Below are 21,424 nucleotides of genomic sequence, written 5' to 3' on the forward strand. Positions count from 1 at the left end.
CAGAACTATTATGTGTGAAAATATGTTTAGAAATACAGAGATCTACTTTGATTCAAATAGAACCACATTAACACAGATGTGTCTAGTCAGGTTTAGATCAAAGGGGTCTGCTTTAGCCCCATTTAGAAGGTTGTGTTTCGCTCCAGTCAAGTTCAAATCCATGTAGTCAGGTCCAGGTCAGCGCCTTTTGGTCTGCTTTAGTCCCATCCAGAGCCTGCCTTAGTTTCATTTAGTGATGGCTGGATGAGATCTCATTATGGACTTGAGTCTTTTAAGTCAGATTGAGTCATTGAAGCGCAAAGCTTCTTGAAGCTTCATTCGCTCTACCATACCAACTACTGGTAAAAAAAAACAGTTAAACAGTCAAACTGTTAAACAGTTAACAGTTTGGGAAACCTTCAATAGAGTAATGAATGTGTTTTTGGAAATACATTCTTCTTAATAGTTGACAATCTAAATATTTTGGCATTAGACACACATTAAAACAAATGAGTTAAACCTAAAAGCATAAAACATAATTAAGGTTATTGTCTACAGAAATTTGCAAAAAAATAAATAAAAATAAATAAATAAATTTGCAGGATGAAAAAAACAATAAAAAGCTTTCTAAAAGAGAAAGGTTCATTCTTTTCTTCATCTCAAAAAGAGATTGTTAATCCAAAATTACACCGCAAAGAGACATGATGCCATCACATACCGCCTCAAACGCGTCATACACTCTTTTACATAAAAGTTTTTTCTGTCAGTACCAAGACACATATTTATATTTATGTTATTACTATTAGCATAAATACTGATGTTTTTTAGCATTATTAAAACATAAAGAAAAAAATACAATTTATTTTCAAAATATGAGCTAACATTTGGCAAAACTAACTGAAAGGCTTCCTGTCAAAATAAAAGACAAGAGTTGCGACAAGAGCTTGTTTTCCATTTGTAGGGCGGCCATGGTGCTGATGTAGAGCGGTCAACCTCTGGAAGATTGCAAGTTTGGTTCCTAATATGCATGTCCATGTATCGCTGTGTCCTTGCACAGGACGCTGATCCCCACATTGCTGCTGTTGGTTATAGATTGGCACCAGTGTTCTGCAGCAGAGCTGTCATCAGCGTGTGTGAACGGGTGAATGAGACTGACTGTAAAGCGCTTTAGGCCTTCTAAGAAGGTAGTAAAGCGCTACATAAATATATGACTTATACCATCTTACCATTTGTGCACATAGGATCCTGTGTCACATAGGATCATGTCAATGCAGTAAATGAAATAGGTAGCATAATGTTAGCAGCTAAATATAAAAAAACACAGTTTATTTGACTATGTTTTGTTTATCTCAGCCAGAAATTGGTAAGTCGCACTGACCAGAGTTACAGATGGTAGAACAAGATGACTCTTGCCGTATTTTAAAATCCTTTGATTTGTTAAAAAATAAAAAATATTTCATATTCCTTGGTATGCCTTAATTCTGGATGTGCTTAATGACCTGATTTTGTGAGGTACAAGGCGCACACAAACATGTCAAAATATGATGGTTTGATCATATTAATATACATACTGTCCTTCAACTTTTGTGGATGAGTTGAATACAGTTTTCTCTTAATTTACTGCTTACTTATTTTTTTACTTCACAGTTACTTTTCAAAATTAAAACCTTTTAATTTGTATGTTTTCTTTAACCAGTGAGCCACAATAGAGAGGTAAAAGAGACACATGTGGCTCCAAAGCCTCAGGTTGCAGAACCCTGAATTAGACTTACTACAGCCGGCTTCACAAAACTACTTTTTCAATTTATCCAAAAAGTTTGATTAATGTTTACGGTTGAATGGTTTAAACTGCCTTTGACTGCAACCGCAAGTGTTGTGCTTTTATTCTGAAAGGACGCCCGGAAGTGCGTATTTTACTTCCTGTTTAACTTCATGCCAAATAGAAGAAGCTTCTGACAGTTAGCATTCGGTTAGCTTTTAATTGAGGCTATACGATCAGCGAACTCCTTTCTGGCGTCACTATTTAATGTAAGTACCGTTATGTGTTCGTTTTTATTTATTTTTTACGTTAGTTGATAACAGAAATATGTCCTTACGCTTATTAAGTTCAGATTTTTCAGGGGTGTTCTGAAAGTAATGAAAGGTTCAGAGAGAGAGAGTGGTGTAGCCTGTGCATACTAAAGTCACTTCAATTTCAAGTGCCCTCCTGTCCTCCCTGTGATCCACAAACCTCTTTTCTGCTCTTCCTCTACGCCTCCACCCTGGTAGCTCCAACCACGGCATTCTCTTATCAACCCTGTCCCCCACCTCTGTCAACGTGTCCAAAATGTGGTCTTCCTGCATTTTCCTTCAACAACTTCAGATCTGCTGCCTCCAGTCTCCAACACTCTGGCTGTCAACACAGTCTTCTGCACCTCTCCCTTTATTTTGGGGGACACTCTTGTACCTGAAATCTTCCCCCACCCGCTCCCCCCGCTTGCACGCGCTTCTTCTTTAGCTCTTTTTCACAGTCCCTGCTGCAGCTGGACCAGGTCCAGAGGTCTCCAACCTGAGGCTCCTGGACCTGGTCATGTGGCTCTTTAACCCCTCCATTGCGGCTCTCTGGTTAAAGAAAAATTAAAAGGGTTTAATGTTAAAAAGCAACTGTAAAGTAAACTAACTCAAACCTTATTCAACTCATTCACACAGTTGAAGGACATCATGTTTTACTTCATAATGTTCCTGATTATGCTAGCTGTTTTTGTCCAACAATCCTTCATAGTTTACCAAAGACTTTGACAGATTTTTTTAGGTCCGTGTTCCATAGAAAACCCATTTGAGTTTAAGTAAGCTCAACTAGAGTTCATAAAGGTGCATTTGGCTATAAGGCAGATTTTCTATTGTGGTAAAATGTACTTTTTAGCATTATAATTATTATTGTTTCTGACATTACACAACCTACTCAATGCTTTGCTGCATTGAGACGAGTGGCACTAGGTGTCTTATTTTGAAAGAAAGTCATGCAAACCTGTTTCAGAGGAAAAACTATTTCATAGTCTGAAAAAAAAGTAGATTTTCTCTTTCTTTTTTCTTTATGGTAACAAAAAGCAGCAGTTCATTTATATTTATCATAATAGTAACAGTAGCATGAATGCAAATCCGTGTCTTATTTTTCTAAAGGGTAAAGTCAGACTTTGTGGCCCCTACAGTACTTAAGGTCCTCCACCTTCTCCACCTCCGCTTCCTGTAACCTCACCAACCTCTCGTAAGATTGTTTTACAATATCCATCAGTTTTCACTGTGAGACGGGGCTAAAAAAAACACTTGAGTGCAGATGTCCAGCTCATTGCTTCACTTTGAGTCTACCTTCAAATAATTTTTTTAAAGTTGAATAAAAATTCTTTTTAGAATTTAAAGTAACACTGTCCAGCCGGCAGCCCCTCAACCTCAGACCATCAGTTGATGGATGTTTTTATGTTCATGTTGATGCCTTCATCTCAGCTTTAGGTGAATTCAGGCAATGTAGAGGCCCAGGATTTGAGCTCATTTGCAAAGACGCTAGAAGCTCATCAGTTGGACTTATTCTTCCTCTTTTATTCCTATTTCCTCTTTCCTCCAGCAGCACTGGCTTGATTCTGCTAGACACGTTTGAGAAGATACATCAGTTGTGGTGTGATTCTTTCATTTGTTCCCCAAGAAAATGACAGAAAAGAGGCGGTGCCTTACGTTGTTTGATTAAAAAAATGCACGAATGCGGCGAGTTTTATTCAAGAAAATGTTACTAAAAGTGTTAAACACATAATCGAAGCTCCAGACTCTTTTTGGTGCTGATTTGACGCAAGCCCTGGGCTGAATCCCCTGTCATCAAAGCCTTGTGTGTGTTCTCAGGTGTGATTGAAACATGTCGCTCCAGGCCACGCTCCACCAGAGAATAAGCTCCGCCCAGGTGCTGCTGCAGCGGGCAGAACAGCTCTGCGCCGGGGTGGAAGGCCACCAGAAGCTATGTGGCAAGCTGCGAGCTGAGCTTCGCTTCCTGCGGAAAGTAGAGAAGGGTGAGCTGAAGGTCAAGGAGTCCCACCTCCACAGCACTAACCTGACCCACCTGACAGCCATCGTAGACTCCGCCCAAAGTCTAGAGGACGTGGTGGCACTGCTGCATGTCTTCACATACCAGGACACCTCCGGCTGCCGCCGCACCCTGGTGGTAGATGTGGTGGCCAATGGGGGCCACACGTGGGTGAAGGCAGTGGGCAGAAAGGCAGAGGCTCTGCACAACATCTGGCAGGGGCGGGGCCAGTACGGAGACAAGAGCATCATCCTGCAGGCGGAGGACTTCCTGCAGGCCAGCCGTCAGCAGCCCGTCCAATACCGACACCCCCACATTGTGTTTGCTTTCTACAACGGAGTGTCCAGCCCCATGGCTGACCGGCTCAAAGAGATGGGCGTGTCCGTCCGCGGAGACATCGTGGCCGTCAACACCATTGTGCTTGAGGATCCTCGTGGAGAAGAAGAAGAAGAGGAGGAGGAGGATGAGGAAGAAGACATAGAGGATGACAGCGAGGAAGAGGAGCAGGCAGAGCTGACACGGGTGGACCGCCACACTGTGGTGGCCAGCCTGGCGTTCCCGGCGCAGGTGCAAGTGGAGGAGTGTCAGCGGGTTAACCTGGACATCACCACGCTCATCACGTATGTATCGTCACTGAGCCACGGCCGCTGCCACTTCACCTTCCGCGAGCCAGTGCTGACCGAGCAGGCAGCTCAGGAGCGCCACCAGCAGGTGCTGCCGCAGCTCGATGCCTTCATGGAGGGCAAGGAGCTGTTTGCCTGCCGCGCTGCCGTCCAGGACTTCCAGGTCATCCTGGATACGCTTGGGGGGCCCGGTGAGAAGGAACGCGCTCAGAAGCTCCTCGCCCGTCTCCAGGTGGTGGAAGACCAGCCGTCGGAGCGCACGCTACGCCTTACACCCAGCGCCAAAATCAACCAGCGCTCCCTCATGATTTTCGGCACCGGAGACCAGCTGAGAGCTGTCACCATGACAGCCAACAGCCGCTTCGTTAGAGCAGCAACCAATCAGGGGGTTCGCTACAGCGTGTTCATTCACCAGCCCAGAGCTCTGACTGAAGGCAAAGAATGGAGGGCCACGCCCATCTGAGGGACAACACCCATCTGTGGGGCCACGCCCACAATCAGCATGAAAGGATTTATGAGAGTTTAAGTTTGGAAAAGATTTCTGTTTAAATTGACTGAATGCTGTTTTCTTTTTGATGAGTCAAAGTGAATAAACAGGAAGTGACACCTGTGGTGTGCAGGCACTTTAACAATAAGAGTATGAAGGAAATCTTTAAAGACTAAAGTCAAAGAATGAAACACTCCCTTGAGCATGTCTTAAGAAAACTGAGAAACTCTGACTAGGCTGAGCCTGAGCTAAAATCTGAATTCAGAAATGCAGACATGGCTAAGTTCTAACCACGATGATTAGATCGTGACATAACAGACAGGAGAGGAAATCAGTGGAGCTCTTTGTGATAATACACTATACAGTGTTTTCTAAAATAAAATAAATTAAAAGTGGCAGCAAAAGGTCAAGCTGAAAAACAATTAAATACTGAATGCAACGTGATGAAATTATACAGAGTTTTCTCTGACAGAAACGGATGACAAAAAAGAATCTTTCTGAATTAGGAATGAACAAAAAACTAAAACAGACAAAAAAAAAACTAATAACATAAAAGGGGGCTGGGTTGAATGTTATTTGCGTAATAAAAACAATGTACGGTAATACAAACAGACAATTATCAATTTAGCTGTTATGTCGATCTGGGTTGATTACTTTGATATTTATATTAACCATTTTAAAATTTATAGAAAAATGTTTTATAATTCAAGTTTTCTGCTTGATCATAAATAAAGAACATTTTTTATTTGATTCATTTCTGAATAAATAATTTCCTTACTGGAGTTAGTCTGAATAAGTGAAGCTTCTGACAGACCTTTCAGATTCATGATCATTTCTATAAATATCAGAACTTTATGATAGTTATCAAACTACCTGCAGATTAATGAACACACATTCAGTTATTATAGTCTTCCTCACTAACACGTGATGAAGATGTGTGTGCATTAAACTGCAGACTGACCTTTTGAAACTTGCAGAATGACACTTGTTGAATTAAAAATTTATTCATGTGCTTTAATATTTTATGAATGGGGAGGAGTTTATCGAGGGGTGAAACAGAAGAATTTAGATGACTTTTCTGTCGTTTCTCTTTTTCTACATCAAATTCACTTACAGGAAAATTCCGTCTTAAATATTAAGGAAAAATTGCGTTTGATCATCGCTTCCACGTGGATTCTGTGAATTTGGAAATGAAACAAAGATATCTGGCACAGTAACTTTTGCAGCCAGGATTTTATCCTAATAATCCGCTTATTGAAAGAGCCCCGGGTCTGTACCACGCGCAAAAAGCAGTTTTAACAACCAAAACACGCAGGGAGAGAACTGAACCAGGACGCAGTCAGACTGTGCCAAGAGGGGCAGCAGAGAGGCGCAGATCGTCCCTCAGGTGACAGAACAAGAGCCGTGACCCTGTTAGCATGAGGCTATGGACCGAAACTGAAGAAAAGGGTAGAAAGAGCGAAAGTGCGACATGCAGAAAGTGCGACCGAAGGCGGAGCTGAGGATTCTGACTGAGGTGAGAACACAGAACCAAGCTGCTTTGGCTTTGGCCTAACCTCACCACAAAGACAGGAACATGAAAGTGAGGTAAAAACGGTCAGAAAAAAGTTGATGTAAAAACAGTTTGACATGTTGAGGAAAAGACTAATCAATGCAAAGTAGAAACAGTACCACATTCATGTAGAAAAATATCCAATTAATGCAGAAACAGTCAGATAGAAATTCATAGAAACAGTTAGACATTGTAGAAACCGTCCGAAAGAAATTGATGTAGGAAAAAGAGGCTTGCACAAACTGACAAAGAACAGTCAAAGCCGTTGTACAAACAGCCTTAGTTAAAGAAATTGATTTGGAAAGAGTCAGACGCTAAAAACAGTCTAAAGGAATCTAATGTAGGAACAGTCAGACAAAAGTTGATGTAGAAACAGTGAAATAAACTGATTTAGAAACAGTCAGACAGAAGTTGTAGGAACAGTCAGACAGAAGTTGATGTAGAAACAGTGAAAGGAACTGATTTAGAAATAGTCAGACAGAAGTTGTAGGAAAAGTCAGACAGAAGTTGTAGGAACAGTCAGAAAGAAGTTGATGTAGAAACGATGAAAGAAACTGATTTAGAGACGTCAGACAGAAGTTGTAGGAACAGTCGGACAGAAGTTGATGTTGAAACGTTGAAAGAAACTGATTTAGGAACAGTCAGACAGAAGTTGATGTAGAAACGATGAAAGAAACTGATTTAGAGACGTCAGACAGAAGTTGTAGGAACAGTCAGACAGAAGTTGATGTAGAAACGTTGAAAGAAACTGATTTAGGAACAGTCAGACAGAAGTTGTAGGAACAGTCAGACAGAAGTTGATGTAGAAACGGTGAAAGAAATTGATTTAGAAACAGTCAGACAGAAGTTGTAGGAACAGTCAGACAGAAGTTGTAGGAACAGTCAGACAGAAGTTGATGTAGAAACGGTGAAAGAAACTGATTTAGAAACAGTCAGACAGAAGTTGTAGGAACAGTCGGACAGAAGTTGATGTAGAAACAGTTGAAAGAAACTGATTTAGAAACAGTCAGGCAGAAGTTGTAGACAGTCAAATAGAAGTTGTGGGTCTTGTTTGACATAAACTGATGTATAAAAGATTCAGTAAGAAGTTGTGGAAATTTTTTGAAATAAACTGATGTAAAATACAGTCAAACATAGAACAGTCAGAAGTTGTTGAAACAGTCAGTCTGAAGAAATTTGATGTAGAAATAGTCGGAAGTTGTTGAAAAAGTCTAACAGAAACTGGTGTAGAAACAGTCAAACAGAAGTTGTAGGAACAGTCTGAAAGAAACTTGTAGAAACAGTCAGACAAATGTTGTACAACAGTCTGAATAAAACTGATGTAGAACCAGGCAGACAAAAGTTGATGTAGAAATTGTCAAAACTTGTAGAAAAAATCTGAAAGAAACTGGTATAAAAACTGTCAGTGAGAAGTTGTATAAAATGTTTGAAATAAACGGATGTATAAACATTCAGACAGGCTTGGTAGAAACAGTCTGAAAGAAATGTAGAAAGAGTCAGACAGAAGTTTTAGAAATAATCAGTCTGAAGGAAAGTGATGTAGAAATAGTCTGAAAGAAACTTGTAGAAACAGGCGGAATATTATTGATGTAGAAATAGGCAGAGAGAAGTTGTAGAAACAGTCTCTGCAGAAAATTCTGTTTTCTAACTGGTGTTTTTTTTTTTTTTTTTGTCCTCAGTGTCAGTATTCTCATCCCGTAGAAACTCTCTTGGACCTTCAGGAGGCTCGGTCTCGGTTTCCTGATCTTTCTTTGTATGCTGATTATTACTGTAGGTACCACACAATTGTCAGACAGACACTGATGGATTCTGGGTTCAGTCAAACCGTTGTTAACTGTTCTTTTGAACGTTGGGATTCAATTGTAGGTTTAAACTTTTACCCCTTAGTTAAAACCTCCGCCCAATTGGAACAGCTTAGTGGTGTCAACACCCTTCTTCCAGTCAGTGGGTTGGCTGATTTAAAACCCAGGCTCAACTGTCATTCTGCCCCTGGGAAAGACTCTTAACCCCACATTGTCCTTAGTTTAAAAAAACATATAATAATAATAATGGATTGGATTTATCTGCGCTTTTCAAGACACCCAAAGCGCTTACATTGTGTCCATTATTCAGTCACTCCTCATTCATACTTGGTGATGGTAAGCTACTGTTGTAGCCACAGCTGCCCTGGGGCAGACTGACAGAGGCGTGGCTGCCATTTCGCGCCTACGGCCCCTCTGACCATCACCGGGACATTCATACACATTCACACACTGGAGGCAAGGAGGGTGAAGTGTCTTGCCCAAGGACACAACGACATTTTGGCTGGTGGGAGCGGGGATCGAACCGCCAACCCTTCGATCATTGGACAACCCGCTCAACCACCTGAGCCACTGTCGCCCCATATTAGTCACTTTAGATAAGATTGTCTTATAAAAACAAAAATATGTCCATGTTTTATGTAGAATCAAGACTATTGTATTTTTTAGTCTTCCTCTCACTTTTCTTTAATTCTGTTCCTTTTACCTGAGCATTTTCAGATGTGCCTTTGAGCTGTGACTGATTCAAGCTGTTAAATGCCGAAAAAGACAATGTTGCTTGAAAACTAAGATTAGCATTAAGCACACAACAGTTGTAATCCAAACTAGTCTCATCTCTACAGATTTCTATGATTGAAAAATGAAGGTAAACTAGATAGAAATATACCTGCACAAGACTTGATGCAAAATTTTATTTTTATAGGTAAAAAAGCAAAACGTTTCAGTATTATTAGTATTAGACCCATTCGAATCTAAAACTGAAGTATTACACAACTTCACACGCATGACTTGTCCTGACAAATATGACAAATGTGTTGAGTTGTGTCTCCACACAGCAGCACCTCCACCTCATACTCTAATCAGATGTTTTCCTTGTCATCACATTCTGCTTTCCGATTGGTCTTACCAAAGCAACACATACATTTTTACCTATTTATTTCCCGTTAACATGGATCTTCTGTGGATAGTGAGTGGGGTGGGGGAGGGAGGAGAACAGCACATTCACATTTACGCCCAGCTGGTATTAAGATAGAGACATCTTTGTTAAACATGTTCAGCAAACTGATGGATCATGTATGATAATGTAGATCATTTAAATTGTATTAAATTGCTTATTTGCAAACACCAATATTGTGCCAGTAATATCTAGTGTCACTAAACAAAGGTGACATGGTTTGTGTTTTAACAGGTTTCCCAAACAAGGAGACTAAAAAGCTAGTCTTCCTGGCGGGCACGCTTCCTGTTTTATATGAAGGTCAGTTGGCCCAGTTTGTTTTGCTGGTGGTAATATTCATCACTTAGGTCCACATTAATCTGTCCCCGAAGGAAGTACATACAATATTCCAGTGTGTGTTTGGCTACACGTGACCCATCCAGAGTCCTGCCCTCGCTGCTACGTTTGTCCGTCCGCCTCTATGGTAATCAACCCGTCCTGTCCCTGCATCAATGCGTCGGGTAACATCAGTCTGGACGGGCTTACTAAATGGACTCGGGTAAGCATAAGCAATGGGTAGCTCACTGGAGCGAGCAGCTTATTTTCTATTTACAGTTTTTTTCCAGACATTCTGTAGTTTCACTACGGAAAACAGGGGCCTGATAAAGTTCTCCCTGTATCATCCATGTTCTTAATAAAGTTTTTAAAAGTTTCTATTCCGATGTCACTGTTTGTTTCACTTCTATCAGGGTGTTTCCAGCCTATCAGAACTGCTGGCTGAGATGATACAGGTCTTTCAAAGAGATACGCCGATTTATGCTAGGTGCCCTGTCCAAGCTCCATCCTTTGCAGATGTGCACCTGTCAGCTGTCAAAGCTCCGGCCTCTGCAAATGTGCAGTTGTCATCTGTCCGAGCTCCATCTACTACAGGTATGCACCTGTCACCAATTTAAGCTCCACCCCTTGCAGGTGTGTTTGGTTCCAAGCTCTGCCCTTACGTGGTATGCAGCTTATAGATGTTAAAGCTTCACCCCCTGCAAGTGTTCACATGTCATCTGTTTAAGCTCCCCTCCCTGCTGGCGTGCACCTGTCAGCTGTCCAAACTCCATCCTCTCCAGTCGTGCACCTGTCACCTGTTGAAGCTCCGCCACCTGCAAGGAAGCATCAGTCACCTGGTCAAGCTTTGCCCCCTCTTTCCAGGTCAGTTGGTTTTTGTTTCCCTTCTTTAACTTGCACAGTAACCTTGTTGCAGCAGCCAAGTCCTGTTGGAGTTCAGAAAGTAAAGATCAATCATCAAAGAGCAGAAAGGGTTTTGGGACTATCGCCAGCTTTCTGTAAGCTGATGTCACCAAGTATGGTGGCAAAGCTGTGGGTCCAGAATTTATAATATTTTAAGCAATATATAATTTTATGTCTAATTATCCCAAGTTTGATACGTCATTGTATGAATTTGTAACTGTTGATTGTAATGTTTTTGTTAATTATTCTTATTTGATTGCTTGGAAAAAAACGTTTCAAATCAAACTAATGAGTCAGCACCTGCTGCTCGCTTCGCCGGCAACATTTACTTTTCATATTTGAGCTTCTTTGTGTCATCCAAGCGGGTTACACTCCAATCACTCACAGCACCTCGGGTCTGCTTTTTTCCTCTGTCTCTCTCTTAGTGACCTTGACTCGTGCTTTTAGTTTTGCTGCTAGCTTTAGACTTCTGGAGGGTTTGCTTTAGGAAAAACTGAGCATTTTCCATACCTGTTATACTGGTCTGAGTGGACAGTTGGCACTGGGCCATAGATAGACAAATATAACCTATATTTTTCCCATTTTATATATAATCTGATTTTGTAGGAAGGGGGGGGTTACTGAATTCTCCCCACCACATCCCACTCATTTTTGACACGTCAAGTCGTCCGGTCACATATATTTACATATATTTAATGCCTTAACGTTATTTAACTCTGATGAAGCAAATTTCCAATGAAAACAAGGGCCTTGATATGACTTTCGAAGGACAAGTTCAGTCTAGGTATCTTTCCACTGTGCAGGAAAATGACCTCGTTCGACTGCAGGAGCCAGAAGAAGAAAGCAGATGTCATGGATTGGACACCGCATTCAGAATGTTGCACATAACCCAACCAATTAGAGCATGAGCCAAACCTCAATGATCATATGAAACCATAAAGTTACAGAGTACTCTTCCTCTCCTCTGGCTTGGAATCAATTGTTGTACTATTACTACTTTTACTATTGCTGCTGACAATCTGCCTAATTTTTGGTGCTCGTTGGCCGGTCAGTAATCCATGCTGCTGGACACCCAAAGCTCCATGCTACTTGATCCAACTTTTTAATAACTGGATTAATTTTCTAACCAAGGTTTGTATCTCTCGCTTCCTCATCAACCAACTTGGAGGCTAGCGGAGGGCTACATCAACACTTCCGACTGCAACCAGACAAATCTGTTGGTTGTCCTTACTGAATGTTACAGAGTTTTCCTCTCCACTGTAGTCTTTTACTTGGTTAGTGATGGGGATTACTCTTCCGTGGAATTTTTTGGTCACTTATGCAGACGGTTATGACAATCTTACCTTTTTTTAATGATCTGGACCAGAGATAGGCATTGAGGCCTCATTCCTTCTTGTTTTCAAACAAACCCTGCTCTACCACGACCTAATTGGCTGGACTCAACCGCTCCAGGTAATCGGCCATGAGTAGGGTACGGAAATCTGGAAAACATCCTGACACACCTGCCCTTGAGGCCTGAAGTTGCCCACCCCTGATCTGGACTAAATGGGATTATAAAATTATAATTTATTAAGCTCCATGAAGTTTTTATTTTTATTTTGTGTAGTGCTTTGGAGCTTTAAAAATGAATTGAATAGAATTTGTTTGACTCAGAAACTTTCACTTGTTGTCACTGTAACCTAACAATGTTATGCATCCTCTGCAGCATCCAAAATATTTCTTCCAGATCTTCCCCTCTGAATATACAACTGCCCAACCCCTCCTCTCACCTAAGTGGACACAAAGGTAAACCTTCTTTTTGTTAGCTCATAAACAGGTATTAAGCATCATCGGTGGTCTTACTGTTACCTGACTAAGCTTTACCCCTGAGGCAGCTAGTGGATGGGACCAGAGCAGCCAGGGGGGGGTGCGTTCGTCCTATGTAGAAGAGCTTCAAGGAATCGACTTCAGCGCCCCTCCTTTGTCCTCCAACGTCAGCACTAATCCGTTCTTAGGTTCCGCCTCATCAGGTGAGCCAAGACTTTATGTTTTATTGTTAATGTAGTCTGGTGTGCGTGTGCATTCACATGCCCTATTCCAGTGTTTATAGTTAACCAGCACTTTTTTTCATTCTAAACCCGCGCATGCGAGCTGTATTGTCCAATCAGGAAGTTGAAAACAGTTGTCAGATTTTTGAATATTTGTTGTTTTGCACCCTTCCCTGATTGGGGGATTAAAGCCATTGACTTTATATGAGAACTCGACCGAGCGAGTGTGATGTCACCCATGGAAAATGGTTTATCGCCGGTTCCGATGAAATGTAAGAGTGTAACGATTAAGTGCCTCAGAGATAAATACCTGGACCTGAATAGTGCAGGTGAGGTTTACCAGATTCCTTTGATTACTTTCAAGATAATCAAGTGTAAATTAAATATGTGAACAAACAAAAAAGTAAACAAGAATTGATGGGAAATCCATTCACATTTTACTTTCATAAGGTTCAGTCCACTGTTGTTTTTCCTCATCAAAATAATCCAAAGGGAACGTTACAACATTCTGTCACACTGTTTGGCATTGGTGGGCCATGAGAGCCATCAAGCCCTTCTCTGAAGGCCTAAAAAATATCTGAATCATGTGTTAATCATATTTTGTCCATGCATACTCATTAAATCATTCCAAATGATCTGTCCATCCTCTTTTATTGTGTTTATGATGGATATGCTGCTTCCAGACAGACGTATTTTCACATTGGAGCAATTCACCAATCGCATTTCAGCTGCCCTTTGTTGCCAGGCAGGATAAGGGACTTCAGCAATAGTTTTGAAGGTCCTGTGACACGATTTAATTTCTTTCAACCTATCAGATTTTGAGTTGGTGTCAGCAGGGCCTTCTAGCAGGCTTAGGTAACGTCACCGTATTCAGACCCTCTGATTGGACAGAAGTTTCCGAAAAACAGGAAAAATTTCCCATATGCAGCCTTGTCCAGTTTGACACAGAGCCGCGGAGCACATTTTGATCCGTCTCGGTTAAAAACAGAGCTGACTGTAATGTACGCCATGGAGGAGTTGGCTGGAAAACCTCCCACTGATCTCCTTGACTTCCTTCATCAGAAAAATCTTGGTGAATCATGAAGCAGATGTACAGATTTGTGTTTTTGGCGATGACCATCCCCGTAACCACTGTGACTGTCGAGGGGACATTTTCGGCTCTAAAGCAAATTAAAACTCATGCAGAAACACAACTGGACAGACTCGGCTCTCAGCACTGGCCTTGATGGAATTAAAAAAGGACTTCCTGATGGAACTGAAGCGCGATAATCTACATGACAGGGTGATCAAACTGTTTTGGAGGAAAGAGAGGAGAATGGATTTTGTCTTCAAATAATCCGATGTTTTGATCAGTGAAATAATAATATTCCAAATTGATATTGTTATTTTCAATGTTTTTTGCTGGCAGTAGTTGCAAAGGGAGATTTGTTTACTGTTTTGTTTATTCAGTTTATTTAGAGGCATAAAAATGCTTAATGAGGGGTTGAGTGATTCAGACGTAAGACTATTGAAGGCCGAGGTAATGCACGGTCAGCCACTGCTGTATGGTCACATGTCTTCAAAGTGTTTCCACGCCCCTTTGAGATTTGTATTCTATCTGAACGTTACCGTAATGATAAACATCTAGTAGCTTGTTGCTTTATGCTGCTTCATGGTCTTACCCCCCTTCCCCTCCTATTATCACCCTCCTACCCCCCCCTCTCTCTAACGTCCCTCTCTCTTCTTCCCTTCTTTCCTTTTCCGTCTGGTCCAACACCAAAGATTTTCAAACATGATTGAAATTAATAAAGTTTGGCCTCAATTACAAAAGGGGTTTATTCAGACATACCTCTGGTTTGTCAGAAGATTCATAACCCCTGTTGTTAAAGTAAAATATGTCTAAAATAAGAGGCCTTCAGCTCTCATCTGTCTGCCCAGCTGTTGGACAGGACAAGTTAAAAAAAAAAAAAAAGTGTTTCCACACATTGGACTGTAATGATAGATTGATCATTTTTTGTTGTCACTACATTTGTGTTGTCCACTTGGTCATTTTTACAATGTACAACAGACAACGTCAGTGAGAAGTGATTGGTCCATACCGGTCCGAGTCACCTTTTTCATGGGAACCATTCTCGCCAATCAGGAGTGAGATCGTTGGAAGTCCACACCCCTGCAACTTGAAAGTGTTCTCAGGAGACTCTGTCAAACAAATGTTTTAAAATTCTCTGTCTCTCTGGCCCACAGGTGACACTCTTGTAGACCCCCTCAGCAGCACCATGGCAGCTCTGATTTTGGAAGAAGGATCCAGTAGAAACCACCAGGATGGCTTCACTGCTCCAAAGGTCACATTTAAAGGAGCTCAGGACAGTGCCACCGCAGGTTCTGGAGCAGACTTCAGCAAGGTGAGCAGGACTGGATCTTGGGTCAGAAGTTTGAGGTTCAGATAAAGTTGATGTTCAATATCTACATAATTTCATTTGTGTTGTCTGTTGGTCACGGTTCAGTTCAATGCTCCAGAAGTACACCCAGCAACTCTGTAGTCATCTCATCAAACTTGTAGCCTCAGGTTCTTAACATTTGGGGAAGGAGAGAGGCGAGCCATCAGCTGGTCACCACTTGGAAAATTTGATCAGATGACAGACGAAAAGTCCTGGTAGACCCAAATGTGTAGTGATGGTCTGCTGGTAACGTCTGGGAGAGGCACCTGTCCAATCTTTAAGTGCCACCGCTAGAAAAATTTCAACCAAATGTAATTAGCCTTTTCATAAGCCTACAATGTTAAAGCAGCTCTTCAAAGCTGTTGTTGAAAGTAATCAAGATGGCCTTGTTAGGATGTAGAAAGTCTCACTTGAATTTAGGTACTCTCATTACATCCTAGGACGTCTTGTTTGGATTCAGATAGTCTTATTGGATCTTAGCAGATCTCATTTTGGATTCAGGCTGTATTCTAGAGTTTTTGTTGGATTCACCTGGTCTCAGCAGTTCTCAGGTGTACTTAGATGTTGTATCCATCTCTCAGCTGGCTGCTCGGCTCCCAGCGGACCAGGCAGCAGTCTTCCTCGCTTTGATGACCTTGCAGGGGCAGAGTTTCAGTCCTGCTGATGCTCTAGAAGCCGTCCAGCTCAACAAGGATTTCTCATCAGCACTGAAGTTCTTGACTCACACCTGCCCCATCTGTCATGAACAGGTGTCCTTCAGCAAGGTAGGACACATCTCCTCTAAATCAGCCAATCAGAACGTGTTTAGCTGTTGGCTAACCTCCTCTATGTCTTCTACTTCCAGATTGTCACCATGACTCACTGTTCCTGCTTCCTGTGTCAGGTGTGCTTCACAGCTTTCTTCTCTGTAGCTATTAAGGAGCGCAGTGTAGATCAGTTGGTCTGTCCTCAATGTGGTAAGCCTGAGGTTCGAGCTCAAGGAGGGCTGGAGGACGCCACTGAGTACTTCAACCTGCTGGATACACAGGTGGGGGACCACAGACAAGACACCACGCCCTGTTATTCATGTTTTCTGGCTGTTCTTGACCATTTTTGGTTATTTTGTACTAGATTCGTCACTACTTGCCTCGTGACATCCATGAACTCTTCCAGAGGAAGCTCAGAGACCGAACTCTTCGGGAAATGCCCGACTTCTGCTGGTGTGCCCATGTAAGGCTGCCTGAGACGTGGACGGTAGAGAGTGCAATGACCTGGAAGTACTGCCTCTGAAAAGGAAAGGAGGTCCGGAAGTCCTTCTCATTATTAGCAGAATCAACACAGAGGCCTCCTTTTTCTTTGCTTTTGTTGAGATTAATTGATGAATTGAGGAAAGGATGTTTTAGAGTTTAGAAGAACCCGGGTGGACTCTGGGTTCTAACGGGATGTTGTGCACATTCCAGTGTTCATTTGGGATTCTCCATGAGGCGGAGCGTCTCCGGATGGACTGTCCCAGCTGTAAGAAGAGCACCTGCTCTCGGTGCAGGTCACCTGTAAGACACACCTATCTTTGAGCTGATCTCAAACCTGTTCCAAAACTGTAAACCATCTGTTCTTTCTGCAGTGGGCCCCCCAGCATCAAAGACTCTCGTGTGAGCAGTTCAAGGCTTGGCAGGAGCAGAACCAGCTAGACCATCACGGCTCCACCCCGATCTCTAACAGCATTGGTACAAACACACTTCCCTCATCCAAGCTGTGTACTGAAGGGTTCTTCTCCCTTGATCCTGAGCTCATGAAGAACCTGAAGAAGAACTGAAGAACAGAATATAAACCGCAGTGTTTGCAGAGCTCACAGTGGGGAGGAGGAACACCAGTGCTGTTTGTTTCTTATAAAACAGACTGGAATCAGGGGTCCTGAGCTCCTTCCTGTGGAACCCAGAAGGTACTGTAGCAGAAGCTAAGGGTTTCGATGGTCCGTCTGTCCTCAGAATGTCCCGGCTGCCGCTCCGTCTTCAGCCTGGCCAGAGGAGGTTGCCTGCATTTCACCTGCACTCAGTGTCAGCACCAGTTCTGTGGCGGCTGTGCCAGGACCTTCACAGCAGGATCTGTAAGTCATTCTTATGCTTCTGGTTGCAGGCCCAACACACTCATCGAAACAAGCATTTGCTTGAATGTGCACATGTTAGAGACTCAGTCTCTGTCATAGGCCAGAGTCCCAAGATGAGTGGATGAACAACAGGACAGGAAGAGAACACTCAGATTCCTAAAATTGTCTGGCGTATGCTTTCATGCAGGCGCCTGCAAGCATCTGCATGAAAATAGTCAGCTTGGTCTAGATGTGTGTGAGTCTGGGATATTTGGGGTGAATGTGTTTGTGAGTCTGTCTGTCTGTGTCAGTTCTGCATCGTAGGTTCTTTAAAGAGCTTATTGGTGTTTCTCTTTATATATTCAGGCCTGTGGTTTCTCTGCCGAGTGTGGAACCAAAGGCCTTCATGCCCATCACCCCAGAGACTGCCTGTTTCACCTCAGAGACTGGAGCGTGAGCCGCCTTCTCCTGCTGCTCCAGGTGAGGAGCACCTAAGACTTGGGTGAGTCCAGCTGTACTTCACTCAGTGCTGATGCTGTGATGTCTCCCAGCATTACAGAATATCTCCAGCCTGGATAAAACCAGCCAGTGGCAGCTCATCTGATGGCACACAGACAGGTAAGTTGTTCCAATGGTGTCCTTTAACCCTTGTGCTATCTTAGATGACCCCGCGCTTGCATTGACGTGTTCTCCCTACCATGACAAAGGTGGATAAAGGTGGAAAGATTTCATGTAATCCATGGACACCAGTGAAGATCATAAATTATTGAAGAAAAAAGGTTCAGAGCACTGTCTAGTGGGTCTAGATGACCCAACTCCCAATGTTAAAGTGCCTAGGATAGCACAAGGGTTATAGACCCACTCTGATGAAAAGAGGATTTTTGGTGTTTTTCACCTGTTCTTGTTGCATTTTTCTGATGATGGAGGACATCTATATAGAAAATTAAGATAAAAATTGCATTTCAGAGTATTTCTTTGTCCCAATTGTTGTTAATCAGTAGCATACGTAAAAATGCTGCTGGAAAAAGAGCTTATTTGTGATGTTGAAAATAAGCTCTCAGCAGTGAATGCTGCCGCTCTGCAGAAACTATGTCCTAGAAAACAACACAGGTTTTTGATATGTATGTATGTATATATATATATATATATATATATATATATATATATATATATATATATATATATATATATATATATATATATATATATATATATATATATATATATATATATATATATATATATATATATATATATATATATAGTAAAAAAATATAGTAAAAACGGTATCCTAATTAAAAGACCACTGGGAACACTTTTACAATAGATCAAAAGAATATCAGACCAGGACTTACAGAATCTGGCAATCCTTCATTTTGATTGACAACTCTGTTTGTGTTCCAGCTGTATGTTCTGTGTTGGAGCTCAGAGATGATGGCAGCAAAAGGGAGGAGCCATGTGGACGTCCAACACCGCAGGGGTTTCAAGGATACTGCCAGTAAAACCAGCTCCCCCAATCAAAGTCTAGTTCTAGCCCTGTTCTCTCCACTTAGTCCTGTGTAAGTGCATTGTTTCATTTGGGGCTCAGGTGTGCTAATCTGGTTTCCGCAGACTACACTATAAGGAACGTCTGGTGGAGCTGATCAATCGTTTCCACTGTGACCCTGCAGTCCTCTTCAGCCCGGCAGAGATGGTGGCAGAACTCCAGCGATGGCGAATCCCGGTGCCGTCCATGAGGCCCGATGAGCCGGAGCCATTGTATGCACATCGACTGCGCCTTGTGAGTGACCCACTCTTTGGTTGTTGACCTGTCGTCATCACAAAACACTTGAATCATTTTAGAAGATCTAGAGAATAAGAAAACATCTGAACGTGTTGCACTGAAAATTAAAGTTATTTTCAAAGACTCTGTAAAAAAAGTTAACTAATGTGCATCTGCTTTGTTTGACAGAAACCTAACTACAGCAGGATGATTGTTGGTATCAATTGATGCTTTTCTCTTAGACTTTAGGGTGTTTGACTAGGGCACCCCATGGGGATTGGGCAACCTGTGATGCTATGTTCATACCTGGCATGTCACACATGTTCAAGTACACACTAAGCGCGCGGTCCAGAACGTGCGTTTAGTCCATGGTGTTCACAAACAGAGAGGCTCATCTTCTTTTTTTCCCTTTTTCTACTGTTTACTAGCACATGTCCACTACAGTTGGAAGAATCTTTGTGTGAGATGTCACAGCAGTGCAAGTCTCGTCAATCTTGCTTCTGGCTTTTTTTTTGCACAGCTCTATTCTGATATCTGAAAGACTTGGTGTCATATAATACTGGTCGGGAACAGACCACAATGATTAATTTCTCCTTCATGATAAGCTTGCTAACAATTGGCACTTTTGTGAATGAAAATGGACGCCATCCATACGTCACTACCAAATCCAAGTTCCTGGTTGGTTAAAGTTCAACCTAGTTTCCCTTTCAACGTGCGTCTAATGGCCAGGTGTTTTGTACGTAGAGCCCAAAAACGGTGTTAGAAGTATGAATGCCAGTTTGAACACAGAAGCCCAAAATGTACACATATGTTTACACTGACGTTTAAATGAAAGTGGTCACTTAAATGCGCGATGTGAACGTAGCCTCAACCCTATCCCGTCTTATAGGCGTGTCACACAGCCACTATGTATATTATGTATACTTCGGTCTTTCGTGATACATGCCTGATATACATAATTCTTAAGTGTTTCTTGCATTCCTTATTCTTCGATGTGTGCAGATGTTTGTCGTGGGTTTCGGCTGAAGGGTCTTTATGTAAATTCGGTTTTCAGCTGTTTGAAATTTTTGCTCAGTTGGGCGGCTGGATGCAATTATTACATAAATCGTACGCAATTGTGTGATTTTATTTTTTGCAAGATGCACGCGCAAATTTGTGGCTTTTCACAACAGTTCCACATGTGTTTAACCCTTGTGCTGTCTTAGATGACCCCACCCTGACATTGACGTGTTCTCCCTACCATGACAAAGGTGGATAAAGGTGGAAAGATTTCATGTAATCCATGGACACCAGTGAAGATCACAAATCATTGAAGAAAAAAGGTTCAGCGCACTGTCTAGTGGGTCTAGATGACCCAACTCCCAATGTTAACGTGACTAGGATAGCACAGGGGTTAATGGACTTTTCTAAAATGTTACACCAATGTATCCCTTTCGTATCTTGAAGACGCACACATTTTGGGCCAGATTAGTTTTTTTACACTGATTTACGTGTTCTTTGCGTGTTTTTTTTTCTGTACTTCCTCTGTGGTTCGTTTGTGATGCATCTGTAAAAATTGGACATAAAGACCACAACTTTTCTCACTTCTATGTTAATTCACATATGACCAATTTTCATCGATGCAATATGCGCATAAAGTACATAGCGGCTGTGTGACACAACCTTATAATTAACTTTGACTTTACTTTGGCTGACTACTCAGTTCTGGACAGGAAATCTCCGTAAACAGGCTGTTGACACTCATTATACTCGTGCATTTGTGCAAAATCCTGAATTGCCAAATTTACCAGATTTTTATTCTCTTCAGCCAATCACAGCTCTAGATTCTCACTCTCTGCAGATGTTGACCAATCACATTCCTCTCCGGTACTAACGGTGTTCTTCACTGACGCTATGAGAGACGGCTGAAGCCCCGCCCTGTGCGACTGTCTTCTTCCATACTTGTGTACCAGCTGGAGGACGTCTCCAATAACTCTCCATTGGGTGACAATGACATCAAGGGTGTGGCCAAACCTGGCTAGTAACTTCTGATTAGCCCCTAGTATCCACAGGAAGAAAAAGATCAACCTTGATAGGGACCAAACATCACTGAGTAGCTAATTGAAGCTTACTAATAAACCAGCACTAGGCGAACAAGCGCTCCAGGTGTTAGTGTTTTAACTGTTTATTTAACAAATAAATATAGTTTCATGTTTCCAGACTCCCTCATTTCTGCCGGAGGCTCACCTGAGCCCTTCTGAAGACATGGTTCTTATTTTGGACTGAAAAGAACCACACGC

The 21,424-nt window shown here is 42.1% G+C and overlaps 2 protein-coding genes across 6 annotated transcripts; both read left to right on the plus strand.

Annotated features, from left to right (window-relative positions):
• Nucleotides 1-1,883: 1,883 nt before the first annotated feature.
• c17h7orf25 (chromosome 17 C7orf25 homolog) lies at nucleotides 1,884-5,655 on the plus strand. Its single transcript, XM_004078880.4, has 2 exons — nucleotides 1,884-2,007; nucleotides 3,847-5,655. The coding sequence occupies exon 2, from the start codon at nucleotides 3,860-3,862 to the stop codon at nucleotides 5,108-5,110; it is 1,251 nt and encodes a 416-aa protein (XP_004078928.1). The 5' UTR covers nucleotides 1,884-2,007; nucleotides 3,847-3,859; the 3' UTR covers nucleotides 5,111-5,655.
• Nucleotides 5,656-6,445: 790 nt separating this feature from the next.
• LOC101162956 (E3 ubiquitin-protein ligase RNF31) lies at nucleotides 6,446-21,339 on the plus strand. Of its 5 annotated transcripts, none has more exons than XR_910402.3 (20): nucleotides 6,447-6,650; nucleotides 8,366-8,456; nucleotides 9,894-9,959; nucleotides 10,031-10,197; nucleotides 10,388-10,568; nucleotides 10,703-10,838; nucleotides 12,583-12,662; nucleotides 12,752-12,886; nucleotides 15,128-15,285; nucleotides 15,903-16,085; nucleotides 16,166-16,348; nucleotides 16,432-16,530; nucleotides 16,761-16,850; nucleotides 16,922-17,024; nucleotides 17,286-17,404; nucleotides 17,750-17,863; nucleotides 17,935-18,001; nucleotides 18,788-18,942; nucleotides 19,054-19,163; nucleotides 20,986-21,339. XR_910402.3 is itself a non-coding variant. In XM_020710842.2 (20 exons), the coding sequence occupies exons 1-20, from the start codon at nucleotides 6,606-6,608 to the stop codon at nucleotides 21,016-21,018; spliced, it is 2,292 nt and encodes a 763-aa protein (XP_020566501.1). In that variant the 5' UTR covers nucleotides 6,447-6,605; the 3' UTR covers nucleotides 21,019-21,339. The 5 variants fall into 5 exon arrangements, 4 of the variants coding, with proteins under 4 accessions (XP_011484671.1, XP_020566501.1, XP_011484670.1 ...); XM_020710842.2 differs by having other exon boundaries at nucleotides 12,604-12,662; nucleotides 18,788-18,881; nucleotides 18,995-19,163; XM_011486368.3 differs by having other exon boundaries at nucleotides 6,448-6,650; nucleotides 18,788-18,881; nucleotides 18,995-19,163.
• Nucleotides 21,340-21,424: the final 85 nt, after the last annotated feature.

This window comes from Oryzias latipes, chromosome 17 (genome assembly GCF_002234675.1).
Source record: "Oryzias latipes chromosome 17, ASM223467v1".
NCBI classification, from domain to species: Eukaryota; Metazoa; Chordata; class Actinopteri; order Beloniformes; family Adrianichthyidae; genus Oryzias; species Oryzias latipes.